The 23,430-nt window shown below is 41.7% G+C and overlaps 1 protein-coding gene across 6 annotated transcripts in view; it reads left to right on the top strand.

The window, feature by feature from the left end:
• Ash1l (ASH1 like histone lysine methyltransferase) overlaps positions 1–20,253 on the top strand; it is a 144,124-nt gene extending 123,871 nt beyond the window's left edge. For 5 of the 6 annotated variants that reach the window (XM_027393184.2, XM_027393183.2, XM_027393182.2 and 2 more), the window contains 12 exons: positions 1,027–1,179; positions 3,763–3,817; positions 3,899–4,031; positions 7,014–7,262; positions 8,068–8,154; positions 9,656–9,746; positions 11,585–11,723; positions 11,859–12,031; positions 13,772–13,938; positions 15,625–15,665; positions 16,775–17,076; positions 17,840–20,253. In XM_027393184.2, coding sequence (XP_027248985.1) covers positions 1,027–1,179; positions 3,763–3,817; positions 3,899–4,031; positions 7,014–7,262; positions 8,068–8,154; positions 9,656–9,746; positions 11,585–11,723; positions 11,859–12,031; positions 13,772–13,938; positions 15,625–15,665; positions 16,775–17,076; positions 17,840–17,931 — 1,682 coding nt within the window. In that variant the 3' untranslated portion in view covers positions 17,932–20,253. Of the gene's footprint in view, positions 1–1,026; positions 1,180–3,762; positions 3,818–3,898; positions 4,032–7,013; positions 7,263–8,067; positions 8,155–9,655; positions 9,747–11,584; positions 11,724–11,858; positions 12,032–13,771; positions 13,939–15,624; positions 15,666–16,774; positions 17,077–17,839 lie in introns of those variants that run through there. The other variant, XM_027393185.2, reaches the window with a different exon arrangement.
• Positions 20,254–23,430: the final 3,177 nt, after the last annotated feature.

Raw genomic sequence — 23,430 nt, 5'->3', positions numbered from 1 at the left:
TGTTTCTTGTTTTGGACTTAGGAGACAGGGTCTCGTATAGCTCAAGCTACCCTTGAACTTGCTATGTAGCCGGGGATGCCCTTGAACACCCATTACTCCTTTCTGTGCCTCCATAATGCTGGGGTTATGGCTTTGGGTGATTCTGCTGTTGTTTAGAGAAAGAGGGGCAGGCACACTGCCTGTAGCCTAGACTCAGCTCACACATTCATTTAAAATTTGTTTATGTGTAAGTGTATAAGTCTAGAGGAAGACATCACAGTCCATGAAGCTGCAGTTAAAAGAGCTTGTGAGCTACCTGTAAAGAGCTAAACTCAAATCATCAGCAAGAGCAATGCACACACTTAACTGCTAAGAGGCATAAAGGGGAAAAAGAAATCAGTGTGTTGATAGAGAGAGAAGAACATAAGAAAGATGGAGGCTGGTCAGACTCACTTTGAAGTGCACACTTGGCAGCTACTACACTATGCAGCATTTGCCGCTATATATAAACACTAGTGTTCTCTAGTTTTTCTCGAGGGGAAGAGAAACAACTACCTGCCCACTAATTCTACTTAATATCTTAAAGGAAAATAGAGGAAAAAAAAAATGGCAGGAGTCAAGCTGGGCATTGGTGGCACACGCCTTTAATCCCAGGATTAAAGGAGGCAGAGGCAGGTGGATCTCTGTGAGTTCGAGGTCAGCCTGGTCTCCAGAGCGAGTGCCAGGATAGGCTCCAAAGCCTGAGGAACAGGCTTTAGAGAAACCCTGTCTCGGGAAAAACAAAACAAACAAACAAAAATCCAAGCACTCAGGAGGCAGAGGCAGGCAGATCTCTGTGAGTTCAAGGCCAGCCTGGTCTACAGAGCTGGTTCCAAGACAGCCTCCAAAGCAATTCAGAGAAACCCTGTCTCAAATAAATAAATAAATAAATAAATAAATAAATAAATAAATAAATATTAAAAAAAAATAAAAATGAGTCAACTTGTAAAGAAAAAGATACATCAAATTCTTCATTTCCTGAAACTGCTTTTCATCTTCTCTTTGCAGATGTCTTCATGACCCAGTTCTCTGCCCTACAGACAGCTAGATCTGTTCGAACAAGACGATTGGCAGCTGCAGAGGAAAACCTGGAAGTGGCTCGGGCAGCTCGCCTAGCACAGATCTTCAAAGAGATCTGTGATGGTATCATCTCTTACAAAGGTATGTGTCTCACTCATTCTCTCCTGAAGCCCCACACCTCAAGAACCAGCAACACTGCTGGGCATTGGTGGCACAGCACTCGGGAGGCAGAGGCAGACGGATCTCTGAGTTGGTTCCAGGACAGCCTCCAAAAGCCACAGCCAAACCCTGTCTCAAAAAAAAAAAAAAAAAAAAGAACCAGCAACACTGTAGGATTATGAATTTGGGAGATGGATTTGTTCTTGTGGTGGTGGTTAATAGATAAAAGATTTTACTTGTTTTTTGTTTGTTTGTTTGTTTTTCATGTGTTTGGGAGGTTTTGCCTGCATTTATCTGTGTACCACATGCATGCTTGTTGCCAGCAGAGGACATGGGATTCCCCTGGAACAGAGCTGCCATGTGGGTTCTAGGAATCCTCTGCAAAAGTAGCCAGGGCTCTTAACTCTGCATCTCTTGTTTGTTTGTTTGTTTGTTTGTGTTATTTTGTTTTTTGAGACAGGATTTCTCTGTGTAATAGTCGTGGCTGTCCTGGAACTCACTCTGTAGACCAGGCTGGCCTCAAACTCACTGAGATCTGCCTGCCTCTGACTCCCAAGTGCTGGATTTAAGGCTTACCCTCTTTTTTAAAAAAAAATAATAATAATAATGTGTGTATGTGTTGTGTGTGTGTTGAGAGGTGGGGTATTTGTTCCTGTGCATGCAGTGCTCGTGGAGAACAGAAGAGGGTGCCAGATGACCTGGAGCCAGAGTTACAGGCAGTCAGTCGTAAGCTTGCTGATGTGGGAGTTAAACTCAGGTCTTCCTTGGCAAGTTCTCTTAATTGCTGAGCCATATCTCCAGCCCCTTGTTCTACCTTTTGTCAGAGGTAGAAAATTATAGAACAGATTTCAGGAATTTGAAACCAGAGCCTTGTATATGTCAATATTGTGTTTGTTATTTATGGTTAACTACTGTATTTATAAATATTTTTTAAACTAGAGGATAGGTAATCTATCTAATTTCCATGGATGAGATAATACTGCAATTTTAAATTATCAGGGATGGAGAGATGCTTCAGTGGTTAAGGTTTTATTGTTTTTGTTTTTGTTTTGCCTAGCATGTGGTGTACTTCTTTAATCACAGCATTTTGGAGGCAGAGGCCATCTCTAAGTTTGTGGCCAGCCTGGCACACAATCCAGGCCAGCCAATACTGCATAATAAGACCCTGTCTCAACAAGAACAAAAATAGATGTAAAGTTTTGTGGCACCTGTCCCATTTGTCTCTGCAGAAGGTGATGTGTTCCTCTTTTACAAAGCCCTGTTTGACTGACATAGAACTGTTCTTATATTACCTACTTAGTACATTACTGTACTCTAAGCAACATTTTCTCTTTCTCCAATAAAACTACCAGAAGATACCAAATGAGACAGAATCCCTCACTAAGAATACTGTGTATCACACAGTAACTATTTGAGAAAAATAAATAATATTAAATGGTTATTAAATTATTTCTTACCTGGAATTCAGTCAAATCCACAATAACAAGAATATTAATTATGGACAATTAAGAGAGACTGGAAAACATATTTTGGATGTGATAATACTTTTGTTGTAAAACAGATTTCTTGCCAGTTGGTGGTGGCACACACCTTTAATCTCAGTACTGGGGAAGCAGAGGCAGGTGGATCTCTGTGAGTTGAAGGCCAGTCAGGTCTTCAGAGTAAGTTCTATACAGGCTCCAAAACTACACAGAGAAACCCTGTCTCAAAAAACCAAAAAAAGGAAGGAAGGAACTCGAGTTCCTTCTTGCTTACATAGTGATTTGAAACCAGCAGGCATATGAGCAGAAGCAAGAATTTGCCCTAAAGTTATAGTTATCGCTCACAATCGTTATAGGAAATTATTCTCATTACCTAGCTATAATTGTTTAACATTTTAAATACATAAGCTATATCCTTCATAATACTGCTTGATTTTTAAAGTTTTGTTTAATCTCTTTGGTGTTGAAAGAAATGGGAGAAAGAGGAAAGAAGGGAGCAGACAGAGAGAGGGAGATAAAAAAGGAGAGAGAGGGCCAGGCAGTGTGGTGTATGCCTTTAGTCCTAGCACTCGGGAAGCAGAAGCAGGAGGATCTCTGTGAGTTCGAGACCAGCCTGGTCTACAAGACCTAGTTCCAGGACAGGCTCCAAAGCTACACAGAGAAACCCTTTGTTGAAAAATCAAAAAGAGAGAGAGAGAGGAGGGAGAGAGAGAAGGATGGGAGGTGGGCAAGGCCCTTTAAAAGGGAACGCAGTGAATATGCACAGGTGGTGCTCTTAGTGGCTGCAGCTGAGGGTGTATCCTGTCAGAACCCCAAGGACAGGCCAGTACAGATGTCTGAATACTAACATGGACCATCACATCTGACCAAGAAAAAATAAATTTTAATGAAATAATATAAGCCAAATGAACTGATTGGTGGTTTTAATTCAGGCTACTCTTTTAAGCCATGAGTTCTAGACCAGTTTAAACAACTAAACAAGACCTCCATCTCAAGTAGAAGAAAGGAAGGCAGGCAGGCAAGCTGGCTAATGTGCATCCTTGTCTTTTAGCATGTGTGTGCTAAACCTTGTATTCTTTTGCAGATTCTTCCCAGCAAGCCCTTGCAGCTCCACTTTTGAATCTTCCCCCAAAGAAAAAGTAAGTACACGTTTGTGATAGCCTTGCAGAGCTCAGTAGAGAGGTTAATGCACCAGATTGACAGCCTGCTTTGTATTCCAGGAACGCTGACTATTATGAGAAGATCTCTGACCCCCTGGATCTCAGCACCATAGAAAAGCAGATCCTCATTGGGTATTACAAAACAGTGGAAGCTTTTGACGCTGACATGCTCAAGGTCTTTCGAAATGCTGAGGTATTTGCTAACGTCAAGCACAAATCTAAGAAGTTTGCTCTGAAAAGAACTGTTTTAGAAGTTTAAGTTTCATGTTGGCAAATACAATAATTTTATTTTAGGCTGGGCGGTGGCTGCACGCACCTTTAATCCCAGCACTCAGGAGGCAGAGGCAGGCGGATCTCTGTGAGTTCAAGGCCAGCCTGGTCTCCAGAGCGAGTGCCAGGATAGGCTCTATAGCTACACAGAGAAACCCTGTCTCGAAAAACCAAAAGAAACAAATTATCTTAATTACTACATCTGTTTGTTTTGCCTGAATATATACATGTTACAGCCTGCATGTAGAGGCACCAGTTCCCCCTCCTAGCATGTGGGTCCTGATGATCACACTCAGGTTGTCAGGCTTAGCAGCAAGTGCCTTTTTACCAACTTGACAGTAATTTCTTTTTAATTTTTGTGCCAGTGTTTTACCTGCATGTATGTTTATGTGCCACACATGTGCAGTGTGCACTGAGGACAGAAGAGGACATCATATCCGGTGGAACTGGAGTTAGAGATGGTTGTGAGCTATGATGTGTGGGGGTGCCAGTACTCTTAATTCCTGAGCCATCTCTCCAAACCCAAAACAAGTCACTTTCTTTAGGCACTCTTTGACTATGCATTACATTGTGCAAAATAATGTAAAATTACATTTACTAAAAATAGTGTGGCCAGGCTGGAAAGAGGGCTCAGCAGTTAAGAGCACTGGCTGTTCTTCCAAAGTAAACCAGGTTCAATTCCCAGCACCCACATAGCAGCTCACACTGTCTGTAACTCCAGTTCTAGGGAATCTGGCACCCTCACACAGATAGCAATGCAGGAAAAATACCAATGTACATAAAAATAAATATATCTTTTTAAAAATTCTGGTCAAGTATAGTGATGTATAACTTCACTCACAGCACTTGGAACACAGATGCAGGTACATCTCTGTAAGCTCAAAAGCTGCCTGGTCTATAGTGAGTTCCTCCTTTGACAGAGGTGGTGGGCTGGGTTCTCAGTCTGCAAGATGTCTCTTCAGGTAAAAGTGTTTACTATGCAATCTAGTGGCCTGACTTTGTTCCCAGAACCCACAATGTAGTATTGGAAGAAAAGAACTCACTCTGCTAAGTCATTACCTGACCTATATGCACGCCATGGCATATATGTGCCCACATGGCAATAATAATGTTTTACTTAAAATAATTAACTCAGTCAGTAAACATACTTAAACTGTACAAGTATTGATCCCCAAATCACATATGAAAATGCCAAGTGTGGCCAGATATAGTGTCACACACCTTTAACCCCAGCATGAGTGAAGCAGAAGCAAATGGATCTCTGTGGTCTATAGCATAAGTTTTAATACATCCAGGGCTACATAATGAGACCCTATCTAAAAAGAAAAGCCAAGTGTTGTGTTGTGCCCTTGCAGTCCCAGAGATGAGGAGGCAGAGATAAGAGGATCCTGGGGCTCACTGGCCATCCATTCCATTCTTAATGAACTCCAAGTCAAAAGAAGGTGAAGGAGAGTGCTGGAGAGATGGCTCAGTTGGTAAGAGCACTGTGGACTGCTCTTCCAGCACCCACATGGCAATTCACCACTGTCTTTAATTCCCGTTCCAGGGGACCTGACACCCATGGCAAAACACCAATGCACATTAAAAAAAAAAAAAAAAAAAAAAAAGGAGACAGGGTTTCTTAGAATGATACCTAAGCTCTTCCTGTGGCCCACATAGACAGGCAGGTAGACACTCGCTCGCGCGCGTGCGCGCACACACACACACACACACACACACACACACACACACACACACACAGAGAGAGAGAGAGAGAGAGAGAGAGAGAGAGAGAGAGAGAGAGAGAGAGAGAATTCTGGATTGAGTCATTTGTCAAAAACAATATAATCTTTGTAAAATCCTAATTTTACACTGAACTTTTATATAATTTTACCAATTTATTGTGTATCTGTCATGTCTTTGTGCATGAAATAAGTACATATGAGACCAAGCATGATGGCTCATTCCTGTAATCCTAGCACTTGAAAGGCTGAGGCAAAAAGGTCAGCTCAAGTTTGATCTCAGGCCAGGTTATAAGTAAGACCTTACCTCCAAAAGCAAGCCTAGAGTATAAATGAAATTCTATGTAGTAGCTTAAAAGAGGCATTTCTCGGGGCTGGAGAAAAAAAAAAGGCAATTCTCCAATGACTTTGAAATACTTTGGAGAACAGAACATGTTATTGGGGTAGAGACTGTAAGACAAAATAAGAGAAGGAAATTAAGAGGTAGGATAATAATTAGAGCAGTCTTGAATTAGAACATAGTTTCTATTAAAACCCAGATTCCTGCCGGGCATTGATGTGCATGCCTTTAATCCCAGCACTCGGGAGGCAGAGGCAGGTGGATCTCTGTGACACAGGTTGAGGCCAGCCTGGTCTCCAGAGCGAGTGCCAGAATAGGCTCCAAAGCTACACAGAGAAACCCTGTCTCAAAAAACAAAACAAAAAACAGATTCCACAGACATTTACTATGTACTCCAAGCATTTGCAAAACAAAGGTAAATGGAAAATTTCTGCAATACATTATGCTTGCAACATTAATTAAAATTTAATGACCTTGACAGGAATTCAATAGCAAAACATACTATCTAAATTTTAATTTTGAGGGCTGGAGAGATGGCTCAGAGGTTAAGAGCACTGGCTGCTCTTCCAGAGGTCCTGAGTTTAATTCCGAGCAGCCACATGGTGGCTTGCAACCATGTTATGAGATCTGGTGCCCTCTTCTGGTGTGCAGATATACATGGAAGCAGAATGTTGTATACATAAGAAATAAATAAAATCTTAAAAAAAAATTCTAATTTTGATTCATTATAGTTCAATTTGTTAGCCAAAATGGGAGATAAAGAAGATCATACTACCTCTGCAGGTATATTTGTAAGCCAAAATGAGAAGAACAAAAATAATCTCTTTTCTTTTGCTTTCTTCAGAAATACTATGGGCGTAAATCCCCAATTGGGAGGGATGTTTGCCGCTTACGAAAGGCCTATTACAATGCCCGGCATGAGGCATCAGCTCAAATTGATGAGATTGTGGGAGAAACGGCAAGTGAGGCAGACAGCAGTGAGACCTCAGTCTCTGAAAAGGACAATGGGCATGAAAAAGACGATGATGTCATCCGATGTATCTGTGGCCTCTACAAGGATGAAGGCCTCATGATCCAGTGTGACAAGTGCATGGTGAGTGTGGAAGTTGATGCAGAAGCCTGGTCCTGATGGTGACCTGTTCAGAAAAGCCACCTGTTCTTCCTTGGGTTTGATGTAGCAGGCTTTGTATGAACTGTAACTTAGCATAACTTTTGTTTATCCTCATCTTTCATTTACGTCTTCCTTTCTGCTGCTTTCTGCCCATTTTAACCGTACATTTCTCATAAAGTCTGCACTTAGGAGGGTAGTGTTTGGTATAGTACTTTATCTTGAAAAATATGAACGATAGCACACAATATAGGACATGAATACAGGTAGATTCCATTGTATCTAAGTTCATCCACAGCTGGCTCCTACTGCAAGAGCCGTGGCTTAGACTCAATTTGTAGTGTTGTACCTGTGCACTTGTTAATTTATTTGTTCATGGGGCTATGCATAGTATATAAGAGTATTGAGAGGATAAAGTCAAGTAAGCATTAGGGGCAATTCTTTATGAGTATAAAGCCTTTCATAGTATACTGCTGCAGCATTAATAGTGTTACATAGCTAGTGATAGTTGGGTAGTGTATTTATCTTCATTTTCTCTCCTCATATTCCATTTTATTTATCAAGATCTATATATTAGAATTCATATACTCTTATTCAGATATTGTTGTGCCTCTTATTTTATCATTTATTTCTACCTCTCACTCATCCACTTAGGGCTTTATTCCTCTTTAACTTTGCCCTGTCCTGTCACTTTTTTTTTTTTTTTTTTTTTTTTTTTTACTATCATTATTATTTCTCAGGGCTTCTCTCACTAAATGTAAATCCCTGTAAAGTGTGCCTGTGTTCTTAGGTATGGCAGCACTGTGACTGCATGGGTGTGAACACAGATGTGGAGCATTACCTTTGTGAGCAGTGTGACCCTCGGCCTGTGGACAGGGTAAGCTTATCCATAGTTAGAAGTGGTATGTGATCCCCCTGTTCAGAATTGCTCAGCCTCTCCATGCCTCATCTTTACACTGAGGGTGGCAATTCTTGCCCGTCCTTTTCTCAGGAGAAAGGACCAAGGGGAAATAAAATACTTAGGATCTATGAAATAAATGATACTATATAAAGCTGAGCAGTGTTGCCTCACATCTTTAATGCCAGCAATGGGAAGGCAGAGGCAGGTGGCTGTCTGATTTTGAGGCTAGTGTTCAATGGAAAAAAGAGAGAGAAGAGAAAGGGTACTATATAAAAAAACTAAGTTTTGTTTCTGAGTTACAAGCTCACTGTGTAGCCCAGGCTAGCTCCAAATTCACCCTTATCTTGCCTTAGTCTCTCAGTAGTAGACACAGAGTTCTAAGTGCCATTTGTGTCAGGTAGTGTTTTGTTGAAAACAGCTCTTGACTCAGAGTTATTTCCTGAAGTAAGAGTCAGTATCTTGCCTGGGTTTGATGGATTCTTATCTTGGTACTGCTCTATTTGTATGTGTGGTCTTGAGCAGTCATGTTGTCTCAGTGGATAAAAGCTCCTGCTGCAAAGCTTCGAAACCTGAGTTTCCTCCCAGAAATCTGGATGGGAAGAATTGATTCCTGCAAACTCTCTCTGACCTCCTCTACACATGTGCTGTGGCAGGCACATGCACATACATACATTCACACACAGTAAATCAATAAATGTGAATTATGATCTTGATTAAGTCATCTTCATACAAAGAAGGATTTAAGGGGCTGGAGAAATGGCTCAGAGGTTAAGAGCACTGCCTGGTTTTCCAGAGGTCTTGAGTTCAATTCCCAGCAACCACATGGTGGCTCACACAACCATCTATAATTAGGTCTGGTGCCCTTTTCTGGCCTGCAGGCAGAACACTTATATATAACAAATAAATCTTTTTAAAAAAAGAAGGGCCGGGCGTTGGTGGCGCACGCCTTTAATCCCAGCACTCGGGAGGCAGAGGCAGGCAGATCTCTGTGAGTTCGAGGCCAGCCTGGTCTCCAGAGCGAGTGCCAGGATAGAATCCAAAGCTACACAGAGAAACCCTGTCTCGAAAAACCAAAATAAATAAATATAAATAAATAAATAAATAAATAAATAAATAAATAAATAAATAAATGAATGAATAAATGAATAAATGAATAAATAAATAAAAAGAAGGATTTAGGCAGCATTTCTTTTCGTTTCTATCTCTTTTTTTTTTCTTTCTTTCGTTTTGTTTTTTGAGACAGGAATTCTATGTGTAACAGCTCTAGCTGTCCTGGAACTCGCTCTGTAGACCAGGCTGGCCTTGAACTCAGAGATCCTCCTGCCTTGCCTCCCAAGTGCTGGGACTAAAGGTGTGCACCACAACCACCTGGTTTAAACAGAAATTTTAAGTTGTAGTTCTTTTCCTCTCTTGAATTGAGATCATTAGACCAAATATAATAACTCTAGCCTTTCTCCATTGACTTTCTGCTATTCAGGAGGTACCCATGATCCCTCGGCCCCACTATGCCCAACCTGGCTGTGTCTACTTCATCTGCTTACTCCGAGATGACTTGCTGCTTCGTCAGGGTAAGTACAGAGGCCCAGACCCCACTGACCTTTCTGAGGAGTAGGAGGAGTCTGTGCTCTGTGCATGGTGGTTATCAGCCTGCATGGCTTTGAATAGACAGCCTTAAACTCATCATTACCCCACTTCTAACATATATACCAACCTGTAAAAACAGCTTTACAAAGCTAATTTTACTTTTATTTGAAGGGTTTTTTCCCCCTTTACCATTATCCTCTCTTACCTCCTTCCCCCTCATACCAAACCCCTTCTCAAAAGTCCCTGCTGTGTGTGTGTTCCCCTGCACTTCATTAGGACTGTCTGCATGAGCATGGGTGGAAGGGAAGCTATATCCCTGAGGACTGTGACTCTCAACCCCTTCCCTAGCAACCATTAACTGTCTATAGCTCTTCAGGAATGATGAGGCCTTATGAGCCCCTCTTCCCCTAGGCTTGGTTGCTTTTATTTGGTTGCTTGATTGTGTTGTTGTTTGTATCTTGTTGTTACTGGTTTGTTTTGGTTTTTGTCTTGTTTTGTTTTGTTTTTCTCTTTTTTTCATACTACAGCTCAGGCCAGGCCTCAAACTCTGGCTGTCCACCTGCCTCTGCCTCCCAAGTGTGGGATAATAGGCATTAGCTTACCCTGCCTGATGTTTGTTTGTTTGTTTTACTTTTTTGTTCTTAGCTCTTTGGTCTTTTGACTCTTTGGGGGTGGGGTGCACTGCCACCCAGCTCCCTAATAAATCACACACATGGAGACTTACTATTTCTTATAAATGCTAGGCCTTAGCTTGGCTTATTTTAGCCAGTTTTTCTTAACAAAATTAACCCATCTAGCTTTTGCCTCTGGGCTTTTTCCTTTCTCTTCTGAGAAACCTTACTTTCACTCTTACTCCTTGGTTGGCTGGGTGATTGGCCCCTGATGTCCTCCTCTCCTTATTCTATCTTGCTCCTTCCTTGTTTCTCCTTCTGTTTATACGCCCTGCCTGCCAGCACTGCCTGTCCTTTCTCCTGACTCACTATTGGCCTTTGAGCACTTTACTAGACCATCAGATGTTTTAGACAGGCAAAGAATCACAGCTTCACAGAGTTAAACAAATGTAATACACCTTAAAATAATATTCTAGCTGGGCATTGGTGGCCTGAGCCTTTAATCACAGAAAGGCACGCAGATTTCTGTGAGTTCAAGGCCAGCCTGGTCTATAGAGTTTGTTTCAGGACAGCTAGGGCTGTTAACACAGAGAAACCTTGTCTCAAAAAACCAAACTAATAATAATAATAATAATAATAATAATAATAAACATTCTACAATAGCCTGACTAATACTAGTTTTATTTTGTCTCTTTGCTTATTTGTTTTCGGTGCTGGTATTTGACCCAAAGCTTCAAACATGGTAGTTGAACAACCTACAACTGAACTGTATTCAAGGTCCTTACAGTAATCTTAAACCTAGTAGATCAGGTATGGTGGCACAATGTCTTTAATCCCATCTGGGGACAGAGAGGAGTAGATCTCTTTATTTGAGGCCAGCCTGGTCTACTTAGTGAATTCTAGGCCAGGCAGCACTATGTAGTAAGACCTGTCTTCAAAATAGTACTAAACCTAATAAAGAGAAAGTACAAAAAAATAGAGAGCCTTCTGCAATTAGAATCAGTAATGGTTGTCATAAGGCTACTACTTTTATTTTCTCTTGATCTCCTTTGTAGTACTTGGGATTGAACCTAAGTCCTGGCTCATTTAATTACTGGACTATCTGCCTGCCCCCTCCATATTGTTTTAGACCCTGGATCAGATAAAAGGATGCCTTAAGGAATACATTCAGGGTCAATGCTAATGTTCTCCTTTGTTCTGTACCTTCCTAGGTGATTGTGTGTACCTGATGAGGGACAGTCGGCGCACACCTGATGGCCATCCAGTCCGACAGTCCTACAGACTGTTATCACACATTAACCGAGATAAACTTGACATCTTTAGAATCGAAAAGCTTTGGAAGAATGAAAAGTATGTGCTGGGTCCTCTCTTCTTCCAGCTGTATCCTCCAGCAAAGTGGAGTGTGCACTGGAGTCTTACTAGTAGACTTAACCTCTCCTTTCTCATTTTCCCTTTTTTTTTTTTTTTTTTATTATTTTTTTAAAGAGAGGAACGGTTTGCCTTTGGTCACCATTATTTCCGCCCCCATGAAACCCACCACTCTCCATCCCGTCGGTTCTATCACAATGAGCTATTTCGGGTGCCACTCTATGAGATCATTCCCTTGGAGGCTGTAGTTGGGACCTGCTGTGTGTTGGACCTTTATACATATTGTAAAGGTAAATGATGAAGGCTTGTTGAGAGGTGGTCTGGGACTGGAGAGAGAGCTCAGCAGTTAAGAGAACTTGCTGCTCTTACAGAGGACCCAAGTTCAGTTCCCAGCACCCACATGGCAGCTCAGAACCATCTGTAACTCCAGTTCTAGGGGACCCAGCACTTTCTTCTGGCTTCATGGGCACCAGGCGTACACATGGTACATATACATATATGCAGGCAAAACACATTTACTTGTTTATTTATTTATTCACTTTGCGACAGGATCTTGCTATGCTACCCTGACCTGGAATTCACTATGTATACTAGGCTGGCTTCAATTTCAAAGTCAGATCCAGCTGCCTGAGATTACAGGTGTATGTGCACCACCATACCCAGCTAATAAAGGTATTCTAATGTGTAAACACAAAGGTGAATGGAGAGAGATACTCAGAAAGAGCTGGTGTGAGCTTCCCTAAGACAATCAGTCCTTTTTCTTAGTGCTCAGTTCTTAAAATCACTTTTTTTTTTTTTTTTTTTTTCAGGTGAGTTTTTTCAGGCTCTTCGGCAAACTCTTGGTCCCAACTTTTTTTTTTCTCTCTTTTCAGACAGGGCTTCTCTGTGTATCCCTGGCTGGCTTGAGACTCACTATGTAGACCAGGCTGGCCTCAAACTCAGAGATCCACCTAGCTCTGCCACCCGAGGGCTGAGATTAAAGGTGTATGCTAACTATATCACCACCCAACTCCAGCATTTTAAAATATTGAGCCAATTTCAAAATCCAGGTGCATCACATTTTACTGCTTATATACTTAACCAAGCGTAAGTTTCCTTAATTGGAAACCAGATTTTTCTGAGTTTTACAAAGAGCAAATAATATACGAAAGCTTTAGTTTATGGCTAGCTTGATGTGTGTTTGTTGCCATGATTGGTAAGAACTTAGTTACCTATATCTTTATGTCATTATCGTAGCAAAATCTTGACAATAGTAAATATTCTGTTCCATACTGACATACTGCTTACAGCTCTGTGACCCTGACTTCCCCAGATTAAAAAAGGATTAGCTTTCCAGTGTGTTTCTTCATACTTGTGACTCTTCTTTTCTCATAACTTCCTCCATGAACCATTCTTTTCCTCAGAGTTTTAAACATCCCTGAAACATTCACTCTACATTTCTGAGGGTTTTTACATTCTGTTATTCCATTCCACTGCTATGTTCCATTTCCCTTTGGATATGAGTGCTTAAAAACTCTTTCTTCTACAACCACCAAATGCTTGTTTTTCCAGCCTTTCCTAATGACGATAGTATCTCCTCCTTATGGGTCTGTCTTCTCTCTCAGAGATAGTTGTCCACTGGGCTGCTTCTGGGGACAAAGGAAAGTCAGATTTACCAATGTTTATTTCAGATCTTTCTTTTTGTTGTTTTTGAGACTGGGTTCTCTTTGTAGACCAGACCTCTCTGGACTTGAACTCAGAGATCCTCCTGCCTCGATGAAATTAAAGGTGTGCCCCACCACTCTTTAGATCTATTTTATTTTTAATAATGTGGCAATGTGTAGGTATCTTTATGTGAGTACTGGTGCCTTCAGAGGCAAAGGGAGGGTGTAAAATCCCCTGGAGCTGCAGTTACAGACAATTATGAGCCATCTCACCTGGGTACTGGGAACCAAACTCTGGTTCTTTGTAAAAGCAGCATATACTCTTAGAAGCTGAGCCATCTCTCTGACCTAAGAAGTCAGATTCTGTAACCATGTTTGAATTTACAGGGAGACCCAAAGGAGTAAAGGAACAAGATGTGTACATCTGTGATTATCGGCTTGACAAGTCAGCACACCTATTTTACAAGATCCATCGGAATCGATACCCTGTCTGCACCAAACCCTATGCCTTTGATCATTTCCCCAAGAAGCTCACTCCCAAAAGAGATTTCTCAGTAAGTCACCTTTGTTATTTTTATTTTGAGGCAGGATCTCACCACTTAGCTCAGCTGACCTTGGATTTTTAATTCTCTGGCCTCTATCTCCTGAGTGCTGGAATTACATGTGTGTGACACTGTGAGGCCTCACTATTCTTTCCCTTTTTTTTTTTTTTTTTTAATAGTGTAGTGGGTGTTCACATGTACAAGTACAGGTGAGAAGGCCAGAGGAGACTGGCCTCTGTGTCCCCTTGCTCTCCTAGAGACAGGGTATCTCACTGTACCTGGAGCTAATAGCCAGCACATTCCAGTAATCCTACTGTCTTTGCCCCAACACCCAGCACTAGACCACACCCTGCTTCTTTGTGTGAGTACTGGGGATTTGAACTCAGGTCCTCATGCTTGTATGATGAGTGCTCATACCTGCTGAGTATTTTCCCCAGCCCTCTACACCTTCCTTTCTTCATATCCATAATTTGTAAAAGCCATGTGTGGTGGTGCACTTGGGATGCAGAGGCAGGTGGATTTCTGTGAGTTCAAAGCCAAACTGATCTATATAGCAAGTTCTAGACCAACTAGGGCCACATAGTGAACTCTGTTTCAATACATACATACATACATACATACATACATACATACATACATACATACGATAGTATCCTTGAAAAGATAATCTTATGTTTACATTACAGGGTCTTACTGTAATCCAGGTTTGCCTGAAATCCACTATGTAGCCTAGGCTTATGTTGAGCTCCAAATAATTCTAGCTCTTAAAATATCCTTTGGTGTTTATTCCTTTTTTATGTCTGACTCAAAAATGTAAGACATATCTGGGTGTGAAAACACAGGCCATTAGTGGCAGTCCTTCAGATGCAGAGGTAGGCTGAGAACTGTGATTTGAGGCCAACCTGGCCTATGTAGCAAGTTCCAGGGCAGCCAGGGCTACATAGTGAGACCTTGTATTAAAAAAAAAGGGTGGAGCATAAGACATGGGAGTGGACTAAATGGTTCAGTGTATAAGGGCGCTTGCCTCAGACCATGAAGACCTGAGTTTGATCCCACAACCCACATAGTAGGAGAAAACCCTTCTCACATGAGCTGTGGTGCTCACACATCCAAACATAACACACTAAATAGATAAATAATTTTAAATAGAAGATAAGATCATTAAATGTAATCTGAAAAGTAGCTTGATGATGGAATACTTGCTCATGTTCCCATTTTCACTCTCATCTGCTTCCTGGGTATTTTTTCTAGTTGTTGAAAACACAGACCAATGATTTTCAGATTTTGGTCATTATCATCTCTTTGTTATTTTGAAATCCCAGATGACAGGCTCCTCATCCTGTGCTTTCTTTTCAAGTGAGAGTGGTAGTCAGCTTTCTGTTTTTATGGCAGATGTCCTGGGGTGATCTGCTTCAAATAAGGGAATCTTTATTCTGGTTTACAGAGGTTTCATCCCGTGGTTCCTTAGAGTAACTGCTGTGTTCCTCTAACAGCACAGTGTATCATAGCAGGAGCACATGGCAGAGAAAGCCATTTGCCTCATGGCAGTTAAAAGAGAGAAAGAGAGGAAAATGTCAGCATCCTAATAACCATAAAGAAAAAAATAAAAATAAATAAGTCATCCAAATCGCCTTCCTTACCCTAGTGTCCCCAGGTCAGATCCAGCATTAATGTGCTCCCCCCTTTTTTTTTCTGCAGCCTCATTATGTCCCAGACAACTACAAGAGGAACGGAGGGCGGTGAGTCCTAGAAGAATGTGAGGGTTTCTAAGGGGTTAGCCAAGAGCTAATGTAGAGCAAGAAAGCAAGTAGCTCCTCATTGGTCTCCACTACTGGGATTGGCTGTTCTCTGTAGGGTAGCCCTGAGTAATGTCATCACTAAAATGGGAGAGGTGCAGTCTCATTGCACATCCCTAGCAAGAACAGAATAATGTCAAAATAAGAAAAAGAAAGGAAGATTAGCACGGAACTGCAGATGGACTCAGGATTCCTCTTTCTCTCTGTAACAAGATGGTCTGTCACTTTTTGATGCCTCTATTAAAGAAGTGGAGTCAGTATTGCAGTTTGCACTTAGCAGTTTATATTTTTGCTTGTTTTGTAAATAAGAAGGATATTCCTCATGCTTTTCTATTGTCTGTCAGGTAAGAGCATAAATAGCCACTACTCAGGCTGTAGAAATGGCTCAGTGGTTAAGATCCTGTGCTGTTCTTGTCGAGGACATGAGTTCTGTTCCCTGTACCCATGTCAGATTGTCTGTGGCCACCTGTAAATCCTACCCCGGGGATCCAACACCCTCTCCTGACCTCCATGGGCACCTGTACACATGTACATACACATACTCATGCACACACATGTAATTTAAAAGATAGTAAATACCCACTGCTTTCTCCATCACTGTAGCCTATAAAAAGTGAAGAAGTGATAGGTCACATAGAAAAGTAAAAATCTACTTAAATCCTATTATGGTTGGACTGTGGGTATCACAGGCAGAGGTTCCTTTGCATGAGCCAATCATCAGCAACTCAGCAGCTTTCCAGGCCTGGCATGGTTTATGGGATTCTATCCCTTTTTTGTTTCAGATTTCTGAGAACAAGAAGAGAGGTTTAATTCAACAAATGGAAATTAAGTTCATTTCTAAGTGGTAGAACACTAACCTAGTTTACACAAGTACTGCCACAAAGGGAAAAGTAAATTTCAGAGAAAAGTGATGGTTTGTACTAACTCAAGCCAAGACCATAATAAGCAGACTCCAGGATCTCAAGCCATCCTTAGGCCTCTAGCTTTCATTTTCCCACCCTGTACAAGTATCTTGCTCAGCCTTGCCCTGAATTCACATATCTTTTTGGCAGATCATCCTGGAAGTCTGAACGCTCGAAGCCACCCCTAAAAGATCTAGGGCAAGAAGATGACGCTTTGCCCTTGATTGAAGAGGTGCTGGCCAGTCAGGAGCAAGCAGCCAGTGAGTTGCCCAGCCCTGAGGAGCCACAACAGGAAAGAGTCACTGCTGACATCAGTGACAATGGAAAGAAACCAGAGGAAAGTAGTCAAGAGCCCCAGTTAGCCAGCACACCTGAGGAGAGAAAGCACAACCAACGGGAACGGCTCAACCAGATCTTGCTCAACCTCCTTGAGAAAATCCCTGGGAAAAATGGTAAGACTTGGGGCTGGAGAGATGGCTCAGTGGTTAAGAGCAGTAGCTGCTCTTCCAAATGTCACAGGTACAATTCCCAGCACCCACATGGCAGCTCACAACTATCTCACAACTCCAGTTCAGGGTACCTGACACACACAGACATACATGCATGCAAAACACCAATGCAGGTAAAATAGAAATAAATTAAATCATAAAAAAAATGGTAAGACTGAGGCTCATAATTAGGCTTGAAGATAAGTGAGAAGTCAATGGAAAAGTAGTGAGAAAGCTATGTGCGTGCCTGAGTGCGTGTGCTGTATTGGAAAATAAACCTAGTACCAGAACAACTTCATATTACTTCACCAGTGTGGAACATGTTCTAAGAAAATGGCTTTTGCCGGGGCAGTGGTGGCACACGCCTTTAATCTCAGCACTCAGGAGGCAGAGGCAGGCAGATCTCTGTGAGTTCGAGACCAGCCTGGTCTACAAGATATAGTTCCAGGACAGACTCCAAAGCTACACAGAGAAACCCTGTCTCAAAAAACCAAGAAAACAGAAAATGGCTTTGTTCTTAAACATGCCTTAGATGTGTCTTCAGCGTGGTGCTGAGCTGAAATGGTGTCTTTCTTTTTGGCGGAGGAGTTTGGGATAGCAGCATCAAAACAAAAATTTAGAACTAGAGAAAGTCCTATTTGCTTTAGGCCAGAAAAAGTAAAATAATTGCATCCTTGAGTTCTCTATAGAGTGCAAATTTGATGAACTACCTTGGTTCTGTTTTCAGCCATCGATGTGACCTACCTTCTGGAGGAGGGATCCGGCAGGAAACTGCGAAGGCGCACTTTGTTTATACCAGAAAACAGCTTTCGGAAGTGACTCTCAAAGGAACAAGAACTTGGAGCATCTGGAATCAGTGAAGCCAACAAGTCCGGTCTCTTACTCTCTGCGTGTGGACAGGGGCGGCAAAATTCCGTCCAGGCAAGGGGAGTCCGGTCACGTGTTTGACATTAGGTACTTACTTAACCTTGGAGCTGGTGGAGAGGGAGAAGGAGAGGAAGTAGGCTTGTCTGAGGCAGTTGAGTTTACTTCTCCTCTTGATGGCTTTACCCAAGGTTACTGTAGAGAGGAGGACCACACTAGGAATAGCAGAAGCTGTTGGGCCTTTACAGCACTTGATACTCCTCAGTTTGGGTTCTTCCAGGCTGCCCTCTGACCCTGCAAGCACTACCAATGCTGCTTCCTATGACCAGGTATAAATTCAAACTCCAAAGGGAAGGGCCTGGATCCCAGCCCTATCCCATTGATTCTCCTTTAGCTCTAAGAGCTATGTCAGAGACCTAAAACAGATGTCGTAGTGGGGACTCTCCTAAGTTCCTTGGTCAGGAAAGTTCTCTCTTCCTTCTTACCCAGCCATGTCAAAGCACTTAGAACTGCTGCCGCTCTCCATACCTCTACTCCCCCAAGCAGAATCAGTAGAACCCTGGGGTAGGAGAGACCCCCATGGGGTCAGAGGGGCAGTATTTTTAATTATTTTTGTTTTACCCTTCATAACCTGCCCAACGTATTTTTTCCTACTGAGAAAGCCAAGCCCCCGCCAGCACACATGCTGCTTCTCTTCCGTGTGTCTGCTGTGCTGTGCAAAAAGATTTACTTCAAAAAAAACAAAACAAACAGACAAAAAAAAAAAAAAAAAGATACATTTAAAACTACATTAAAACTCTAAACTTCTCCTCTAATGAAACTCACTACAAAACTGTTGAGCAGTGTTCACTGTCAGAGTGTTGGTTGTAGATTACCAATTGATGAAAACACTATTCTTATTTTCTTAATTGTATAGTTTCCAGTGTCTGTCTCCTCACCACTAGTTCCATCTCCCTTCTACTTTTCTGAATGACATCATCATCAGGAGGTATATCCAGGGTCTCCTTCCCTCCCAGTCTCTTGACCACAAGTTCACAAACCATACTGTGTTCTTTACAAGTAAAATTAAAAAAGCTTTGCTTTGTCTTCTCAAACATACATATGCATATACATTTTAGATGCTCTTATAAGAGAAAACATGGTTTTTAAATGTGCCAAGTTATGTATATGTGTGTGTGTGTGTGTGTGCGTGTGTGTGTGTGTGTGTGTGTGTGTGTGTGTGTGTGTGTATATGCTGTGAGATTGGTAAGCAATACATTAGTAAACACATCCTCATTACTCTTTCCCAATGCTGGACCAATGATGTCCTAACTGTACATTTCCTTCCCCTTATGATGACGACGCTCTGGCTCATTTAGATAGAAACATTTGACCACCTTTCATTCCATTGACTTTCTTTTCCTTTTTCTCCTTTCTGTGTTATTCTTAAGGGAAAAAGAGGAGGGGGATGCCATAGATCCCCTTGAGCAGAGAAAAAGCAAAATATTTTATTAAAGAAAAAAGAGAAATTAAGAAAATAGTTTGGAGTATTTTCTTACTGTAGAGAAGCATTGTACATTACCACGAGACCTGGGTATAAGATACTCACGTGTGGAGCTGGAGATCGCATGTCCAAGCCCATCGGAGTGGTTTCTTTTGTTTCTCATTGCAGGGAGTGGGTGGGAGGGAGGTAGGACTAAGGGCACTTTGAGGATCTCCTTTTAGTCAAAAGCAAGAAAATGGCAAGAAAGAGCTTAAATTCAATGTTTTCCTTTAATAGTGTTAAACACTAAAATTTTAAAAAAGAAAGAAAAAACTTTGTAAAATGTAAGAACAGAAGCAAAAGACACTACGCTGTCATTTTATCTTTCTTTTGTTGAAAGATTAAAAACCGAAATGTTTTTAGACAATCAAATGTTAGGTAAGTGCAAAAACTTGTTTTTCTTACTGGTGTAGAAATTAATGCCTTTTTTATTTTTCAGTTATTTTATAATAACAAAATAAAAACAACCCCCAGCTGCCAGGTGGGTTTTGGTGTTTGAAATGCGGGGCAAAGCACTACATCACTGCAAATAGATACAGAGTTAGTCTGCATGTCTGTAGGCTGTGTGATTGCGGAAAATATAAATGCTGCTAATATATTTCCTTTTTACAGAAAAGCATATCTAAATAGATGATTGTTTTGATGTTAATCTTTGTAAATTATGTATTACCAATTTTAACATTGGATGTAATTGCATAAAGGCTTGCATCTCAATCCTTGAAAGTCTAGCATTAAATGGAAACAACTTTTCCTAACTGTGGAGTGGTTACCTTGCTATTTTTGTGCCTCTTCCTGCCTTCCAGTATCTCCCAACATGATCTCCATCCTGTCTCTAAGATCTCTCTGAAACTCTGTCAGCAGTATTCTGGGCCCCACATGACAGTTCTTCAATTCTAGGGTCTGTCTAACTGGATTCAGCCTGACCAGTAAGCAGCCAGCCATTGTCATACCAGCTATTTGTCAAACATGCTATGCTGTTCTGCATAGCCATCCTTTAGGACACATTGGTAGCCTCGGAAGCTTGCTTTAACCTAGGGTCACTTTTTTATTTCGAGACAGTGACTCACTATGTAGCCCTGGCTGACCTGGAACTCTCCAAATGTACACCAAGTTGGCCAAGAACTCAAAGGAGTGCTGAGATTGAAGATCTATGCCAGCATCTCCAGCCCCCACTTTTCTTTATATAGGTACACTGAGAGCCCAGCCCAGGTCCTGTGCAACCAGGCAAACACTGAGCTACCTCCTAACTGGGTTGTGGGGTGGTAGCAGTGGTGGTATACACCTTTAATCCCAGCACTTGGGAGGCAGAGGCAGGCGGATCTCTGTGAGTTCGAGGCCATCCTGGTCTCCAGAGCGAGTGCCAGGATAGGCTCCAAAGCTATATAGAAAAACCCTGTCTCAAAAAACCAAAAATAAATAAATAAAAATAAAACAAAGACAAGGGTCTGGCCTCCCAAGTTCGAAGATTATCATCCATGTGCTACTACATCTGACTACAAGGCCACATTTTTTGTGCTCTCTGTATAGATAGTGTCTACCATAAGTAGCTTCCATGTACCCATATATTACTCTTCATAGCGGTGCTTTTTAGTAGGGTTTGTAGATAAGAGACTGAAGTACCAGCAGAGGTGAGTAACTTGTCCAAGGTCGGTCAACCCTCATATTAGCCATTAAGTTATTTCCATTCTAAAGAAGCAGAAACTGAGGCGTGGGTTGGTTAAATAACCTGCCATAGATATCTCGTCACTGGTGTTGGAGGTGGGATCCCAGTCTCTGTGCTCAAATAATACATTTGTAGAAATTACCTCTCCAACCCACCCCAGGTTCTTCAAGGCCAACTTCAGGTTAAAAGAATGTGGGATGATGCTGTGGTTTTGTTTTAAGCGGTGTGCAAAAGGTATAAATGATCAGAAGACACATAAACAGTAAACTGCAATTGGAATTTCACAAGAAGTTCGTGGAGAAAAATACTAAATAGTGTGATTTTATGTGCTTAATTAAAGACTAAAAAACATTAAGGATAAAAAGTAAATAAAAAAGAGCCAAAGTGAGGCTAGAGATGGCTGAATGGGTAAGGCACTTGCTAGGAAGCACAATGGCACAACTTCAGTCCCCAGCACCCAGGTAAATGCCCAGCAGGCCCTGTGCCCACCAGTAATCATTGTTTAGGGGGCAGGACAAAGGGGCCCTGAAGCAGACTGGCTGACTACTAGACAGGCTGAATTCTTGAGCTCTGGTCTCAAGCAATCAAATAAGACTTCTAGGCCGGGTGTTGGTGGGGCATGCCTTTAATCCCAGCACTCAGGAGGCAGACAGATGTGAGTTCGAAGCAAGCCTTGTCTACAGAGTGAGTTCTAGGAGAGGCTTCAAAAACAATACAGAGAAACCCTATCTCGAAAAAACAAACAAATGAAAAAAAAAAAAAAGACTTCTGGCCTCCAAATGCATACGCCATATATGTACACCTAAAAAGAAAAAGCCAAAGTACTCCTACCTACTTAATTAGACAAACTCCCTCTTTACTTAATTTTGTTCCAGACATAGTCTCTTACACTGGAAAATCTGGTAGAATATAGTTGCTCAGAAATATCAAGGTAGTTGCCATGGTGGCACACACCTTTCATTTCAGTACTGCTGGGAGGCAGAGGCAGGCCAATCTGTGGTTTCCAGACCAGCAAAGGCTACACAATGAGACCCTGTCTTTTTATTTTGTACCCCTGCACCCCTAAGCTGAGGACCAGATTCAAGGCCTTGAACTTAGTAGGTAAGTGCTCTACCACTGAGCTAAAATCCCCAACCTGGAGGTCCTATCTTAGAAGGGAAGAAAAGGAAAGAACTCCAAGGCAGTTAGCTACAATTGTAAGTACCATCTACAGTTGAAGCTGCCACTATTAATGAAGTCTCTTCAGGACTGCAAAATAATGCTTTAAGTGTTTCTTTTCATCTTTTATTTTATTTTAGTGTTGGAGTGTTTGGCCTGCATGTTACATCTGGTCTGGGCACCACATGTATGCCTGGTACTGGTAGAGGCCAGAAGAGGGCTCTGCATTCCCCAGAACTGGATACAGATGGTTGTGCACTGTGGGTACAAGAACTAAATCTGGCTTAGAGCAGCCAGTGCTCCTAACTGTTGAGCCTTCTTTCCAGCCTCTTCTTTTTTTTCTTTTTTCAAGATAGGGTTTCTCTATCCTGGAACTCTGCTCTGTAGACCAGGCTGGCCTTGAACTCAAGAGATCTGCCTGCCTCTGCCTCCCTACTGCTTAAAAAAGGAATTAAAAGTGCACACCAGCTTTCCCCCCGCTTTGGTATTTACTAAACTCCTGCTCTAGATGTAATAATGTTATAAAACTAAATTGTATGGGGGCTGAGAGATGGCTCAGTGGTTCTTCAGAGGACCTGGGTTCAATTCCCAGCACCTATGTGGCAGCTAATAACTATCTGTAACTCTAAGATCTGACAGCCTCACACAGGCATACATGCAGGCAAAACAACAATGCAAATAAAAATAATAAGTTACTTTTAAAAAGCTAAGTTTTACATTATTGGTCTATTTCAAGTTCTGCAAGGAGATCCCACTGTTCTGCTCACACTTGCACTATGCTGCACCATTCATTAGGCTGTGGCTACAGATGCGGCAAGCCAGATGTCTCTGATGTTTATGTCTGTTAGGCATGGTGATCTACCTACAATTCTAACCCTTCAGAAGGGGAACAAGCACACATGTGGTAATTTATAATTAAAGGAGCTTCAAAAACTCAAGTTCTGTCTCTTTTAAGGATAGAATAAATACCTGAAGAGATAACTCAGTGTAGATAGCTTAGCTTGGATCCCTATACCTACATAATAGGAAGACAGGCACACTCATCTATGATCCCAACACTGTGAGGTAGAAACAGGATTCTCAGAGCAAACTGTCCAGGGTGTTAGCAAAG

This window comes from Cricetulus griseus, assembly GCF_003668045.3.
Source record: "Cricetulus griseus strain 17A/GY chromosome 1 unlocalized genomic scaffold, alternate assembly CriGri-PICRH-1.0 chr1_0, whole genome shotgun sequence".
Classification (NCBI taxonomy): domain Eukaryota; kingdom Metazoa; phylum Chordata; class Mammalia; order Rodentia; family Cricetidae; genus Cricetulus; species Cricetulus griseus.
Note: the sequence above shows the minus strand (reverse complement) of the source record. Positions and strands in the feature narration are given on the sequence as shown.